Source organism: Falco biarmicus, chromosome W (assembly GCF_023638135.1).
Source record: "Falco biarmicus isolate bFalBia1 chromosome W, bFalBia1.pri, whole genome shotgun sequence".
Lineage (NCBI taxonomy): Eukaryota > Metazoa > Chordata > Aves > Falconiformes > Falconidae > Falco > Falco biarmicus.
Genome location: NC_079310.1, coordinates 16,898,782 through 16,904,781, shown reverse-complemented (window position 1 = coordinate 16,904,781; position 6,000 = coordinate 16,898,782). Strand labels below are relative to the sequence as shown.

General features: G+C 38.3%; 1 protein-coding gene across 1 annotated transcript in view; it reads right to left on the bottom strand.

Moving 5' to 3' along the window:
• Positions 1-453: 453 nt before the first annotated feature.
• LOC130141960 (zinc finger SWIM domain-containing protein 6-like) overlaps positions 454-6,000 on the bottom strand; it is a 114,580-nt gene continuing 109,033 nt past the window's right edge. Inside the window, 2 exon segments of the mRNA XM_056323294.1 lie at positions 454-2,985; positions 5,094-5,175. Of these exon segments, the coding sequence (XP_056179269.1) occupies positions 2,123-2,985; positions 5,094-5,175 (945 nt within the window). The 3' untranslated portion in view covers positions 454-2,122.

Below are 6,000 nucleotides of genomic sequence, written 5' to 3'. Positions count from 1 at the left end.
CTGAATGTAGGAGGGACAAGGGGAGGCCCTGGGAGAAGGGGGCCTGGATGAGGAGAGGCTGGCTGGAAGAAGAGCCTGGAAGAGAAAGACTCTGGATGCAGCAGAGGCAAGAAGCAAGGTGGATTTGCCTGGAGAGGCTGAAGAAACAGCACTGACTGTAGATGAACTTTTGAAACCTTGTGAGGGATTGGTGGCTGTGCCAGGGCAAGGTGTGGGAACTACTTATTGAAGTTAACCTGGTATGGGATGGTAAAAGCCTTGTTGCAGCTGGCTAGTTTGGATAGTGCTGTGACAATTCCTCAGCATATTTTTGAGGAACAAAACATTTCTTTCTGGGTCTTGGTGGTCATATTGCTTATCACCATAATATGCCGTAGTTGCTGGGCATGTAAGACCTATGAACTATCAATACACAATTCAGCTCCAGTAACAGACACCATAAAGGAGGCAGAATCAACTTTCAAAAAACTAATTTTAATCAAAACAAAGTTGTTGATCATTAACAAGTTTATAAAACAGTGATTTAGTTAAATTGGTATCAGCATATCAAATCTCAATTACTTTCAACTTCATGAGCATGTTTACATGGGTGATGAAATACAACCTTTTTACTTATTATAATAAATAAAATGGAGAGCATAAAATAGTTTTTCTGAACAAAAACTCCTACAAACATACCTCTAGCATGTTCTCTAATGAAGGGAACAAGAGACACTGGACAACTTTTGCACCAAAACATAAAAACTGCTTTAAAAAGCACACAGAACAATCAGCTAAAGTAAAAACACTATACTGTAACCGAAGTTGGTATTTAATAATATAATGAATGGTTTGGTAGTTAGATCTCCAGTTTGGTTACCTTAAAGCATTAAGGCAAGGAAAGATAGAAGGCTGCCTTTGAGTAAATCTACAGAAAATATTTAAAAAAAACAAACTGAGAAGTAGAACAGTCATATCTACACAACTTTGTCCTGCACAAAGTCAAAATACTTATGCAGAATATATATAATAAATATATTTGTGCACAAAGGTTAGCTTATTATTAGCTTACTGAAAATGTGTAATGTATCATGTTAATAATTTTGCATTTTGTGTGAAAAAGGATATTTCTTTAAGTTTCCTAGGCTAGGAGGCACAAACCTCAATTCTAGCATACTGTATTCTTAATGCTATAGGCTTGTTGCTCTGGCTGTATATTTTTTGTTGTCTCTCTTTATTATAGTGCCTGTTACAAGCATGTGTACACATATGTGTACATGGGTTGTATAAATATATATAAAATTTCCCCCAATAGGTATCAGTCCAACCATGCAATCCAAAAGGTGGCTCTGCATAGATGCCCAGCATATAGTTCACTACCTGAGCCAACCCTGAAGTAAGGAGCACTACAGTCCTTCAAATAGGTTTTCTTTTTTGTTTAAAACCAAGCTACTGCAGCTTCAAGTATTTTACATTACATAGATTTTTTTTAAAATATAAATTAAAGTTATATTTTTTCAATATTCAGACATATACTATAATATATATACAGTATGATAAATGCTCTCATTCTTTTTAAATTTTTTTCTGAGAAATCCCTGAGAATGTATGTTGACAGTCGCTAAGTTTCCACATGCACAAGCATTGTGTGCCATGCTTCTGGATGAACAGCACTGCAAAGCCACATGGTCAGCCTTTTAACTATTAGTATTTCATTTGTTGGTTTGTTTAAATATGCTGAAATGTAAGGATGAATTACAAAGTAGTAAAGCTGAATCCATTTGAGGTACTTATCACAGGATGGAGGTGTTTTTGTTTGGTTTTTAAAGCCATTGCAATATGTGTTTGTTTTTGAGGCTGTGAACATATACAGAAAGGACAGGAGAGCAATGTGGGCTTTTGCCACTTGACAACATATACTCAGTGTAAACCAAACCTTTTTTTAACCTCTCTCACACTCAAAACAGAAAAAAGGAAAAAAAAATGTAAATACACAAACTTTCACAACATGACAGTTTAGTTTGCAAACTCAATATAACTATACACATATAATACCGGTGTGGCTGTTTCTTTAAGTTCAAAAGGATACAAAGGCAGGCTCAAGTAAAAACAAACCACCTTCCCCCCCCCCCCCCCATTTTCATCAACCAAATCGCTCACGAACCAACATCATCAGTTTCTTTTTGCCTTTGTAGATTTGTTTTAGGTTGTCAATAAACTGTGTAAACTGGATGTGTCCATCATGAGCCATTAAGAAGGTCTCTCGGGCCTTGCTGAGGAACTCTATAAACTCACTATAGTGTCGTGGGCTGATGTGAGTGAGACGTGAATGAGTTGTATTAATGTAGGCTCCAATTGTGGCATCCAAGAGTTGTCTTAAAGGGGCTTTCTCCAGTGACATGAGCTTACTAGAGTTCCTCTTTCCATGAAGTCCCACTATGCCAGGAGTGGTCAAAGTACACCTACGCAAAATATCTGACAGTACTGTTGCACATTTGACACTCTTGACCACCAGAGGTATTATAGCTGCTAGCTCATTTTTCCCAAGGGAGTGGCTGAGTGCACATGCCCACAGAACATCATTAATGGCAGGGTGCGTGTCCTGATTGTAACTCAGGTTGAGATGTGTCATGGCCAAAGTGGCCAGCTTGTAGGCCCGCATGGGGTACCCACGGTGTTCCATGTATCGTGCTATAGTAAAAAGCTGTGAGTAGTTCATGCCGGTTGTAGCAGCATCTAGAACAATTTGGTAAGCAGTCTCAAAAGCTATGTGATCCTTTTCACATAAGGTCAGTGCAGAGAGGGCACAGTTTTGAGGATCCTTCATGGCGCACTGTAGAGCAAGCGTCCTAGCACTGCTGGCCAGCTTCTCCTGCTGATGGCAGTCCAGATGCAGACGGACAATGGTACTGTTGGACATCACTGTTGTAGCAACAATACTAGTGGCTTCTGTTGGAGTGAAAAGTGTAAACCAGTTTTGCATGATACTATCCAGTGCATAAACACCTGGAGAGAGAAAGAAAGGATTAGCCACAACTGATAACACCTAGCAGATACAGATGTTCAGCAAAAGATTACATTTTCCAAGTCTAAGACGTTGCCAGTACATCCAGGGAGACGTGCTTCAGCAAGAAGGGCTAAATCAGATAACACAGCTGAAAAAGGACATTAAAACAAAGGCTACTGTGCAAACTCTGTAGCAATCACCAAAATGCAGATAATAACAGAAAAGCCTGCAAGATAAGCTTTAATCTCCTAGTGTGACAACTGAGCTGTTTTACTTGTTATCTAAGACAATTTGGATAACAAGTTCTGGCTCATTTGGTCTCATCCCATCACTTAAAAGCAGCCCTCACACTGAACACTGAAAAGGCAATTTTAATGTCTTTTCTCAATGTGCATTTCAAGGTACAGCGCATGCATAAAAGAATATGAAAGCATGGTAAATGTCTCATTTAATAGAACACCATGGCATTTAATACTAAGCACACCTTAAAAAAAAAAAAAAAAATCCTAACCCCCTCCAAATAGGCTTTTCAGATACATCTTGTATCAAATACATATGCAACTGAACATCAAGATCCTTATTAGGGAAATACTCTGAGCAGTATGCACTACTGGATATTATCTAAAATATCTGTTTTCCTTAGTATCACTTTATTCCTGGGGAGGGGGGGAAAGGAGAAACAGTGACTAATGAGTTCCATAAATTGGATCTTATAGCCAACTAGAGTGTCTTATTATTGCTAGAGGCAGCTTACACACATCTGTGAGCCCACCTAAACCACACCCAGAGGTCCTGTTCTCTGTAGGGCTCTGCCATCTCCTGTGCACCCCTTCACTTGTGCAAAAATTCAGCATCACCAGAAAATATCAGATCTTCATTTAAATAAACAGATTTCTTGTTTTATCAACTTGATTAAGTCTCAAGAGTACTTTGTGTGACATTAAAGTTTCTTTATGGGCCTATTCTATTAGAATATGTAAACTAATTTAAAGCAGTATTAAACCCAGCATTTTATTTGCCAATATGTAACTACACAAAATAATACTTGGGCACTAATATTTGCAAGACAGCCTTAGTAATAATTACCTTAGCAAAGATATAAAAGCAATAAAACAAGAGCATTGCATGAAAATTTGCAGACACAAACCATTTTCTGCCTGAGGACATACAAAGGCAAGTTGTACTTTCCCATGCTACTGACAACATTAATTTACCAGTTAAGCATAAAGCAAAGAATAAACTAATCCAGAGAATAAGCAGCAGCAATCCTGTGAAGTTCTGAAACTCAAGAAGCATCTATGTGATACAATCCAACTCAGATATATGAAAAATAATACAGTAACAGAATAATACAGTAAATACAGTAGAGAAGCATACTTTCCAAAAATACTTTAGTGACAATTAAAGTTGCTTCCTTATAGTACTTATATTGTCCTCACTACCACAGCTGCTGATCTTTTGGTTTTTTTTACAGCTACACAGTTTTTAATACCCTCATCTTCACTTTCAGATTCTGTATACTCATCTTGCAGATGGTAAACTGGAATACAAAAGCTAAAGGACACCTCATCAAGACACAAGAAATTTATGGCAAAGCTCAGAAATGAACATAATGTCCTGCTGAGTGCGCTATTTATTCTCCCACTACTATCCTCTAAGTATGAGGCTAGTTCTGCTCCCACCTTATTTTCACCTTACATGGTTAAAGATGGGTGCATTACTGTTTGGTTTGCTTTCCAGTGCAGATGAGAGGCCTGCATGGTGTCATAGCCACATAACAAAGATGCATTACACTCTAAGTTCGGATTTATCCAGGGACTTAATCTGGGGTATTTCCCATGAGGTTATGCATGTCCCTACCTTGCAGGGGAAAGAAGTCACACTGCATTACTCAACTACTGTCTCACTTGGCCTGTGCCTATTCTATCACATGCTCAAAAAATCCACTCATCATTGCCATAATTAATGTCTTGTAACCAAAGGAATTTTATAGATGAACAGAAAGTGGGAGACATTTGCAGAGCCTGGGTGTTGACAAACAAGATCAAGCCCTCTAAGATTAGCTGACAAAAAGGCAAGATCCCTTGAGAAGCATCTCAGAACATACCTATTTCTGTTGCACATGTTACCAACCACCTCACCATTTCCCGCCGTCGCCAATTCAGTGTTGACAGCGTCATCCGCATCACCTATTAAAACAACACAAACAAAATACAAATTAATCCTATTGCAAAACCAAGACAATATACCAGCAATTAGGGATTTAAGTTACTCAAATACATTGAGGTTCAAAATGGCAGCCTCTTGCCCTTTCCACTCTCTTTTTAGCTGATATGTCAAAAGGCTTGACAAATACTGCTCAGCTATCTTAGAAGAGCATACAGAGAGTAATTCTAGCTGCAGGTCCTTCAAGGCTAGAGGAGAAATTGTTTTATTTGGGGAGAAGAACCCCCCCCCCAAAAAAAAAACCCCACAAAAAAGCCCCCCCCCCCCCCCCAAGCACAACCAATTACCAATTATTCAAATGAAACTGTATTGTGTCTCCTCCCTCTATGTATGTTAGTCTTTAAAGTAGAAACATGTCAACTCTTGTTGGGCAAACTAACCCATCTAATTTTTCTCCCATCTGCATTTTTTTTCATTGACTTCAACAATACAGACAGGAGTTAGTGTGTACTGTGATTTGACAGACTGCTTATGCTGCAAAGACAAATATACACACATACTTCCAGATATATCCAGATATTTTTATTAAGTCATAGTGATGATTTCTGTCTTTGAACAAGGAGACTCTGCAAAGAAGTTCCATTGTAAAACCATCAGAATCACAGAAAAAGGACTATAAGCTCTGATTGCAGTGCCCATATTTTACATCAGTTGCAGTTATTGCCTATGTTGTTTCTCAAAATGTGGGCAAATATGTTTATGCAGTAAAACAAACACTGCATGGAAATTGCATGGAAAGATTGTTTCATCTAACTGGACAGACCCTACAGACATCAGACATCTAGATG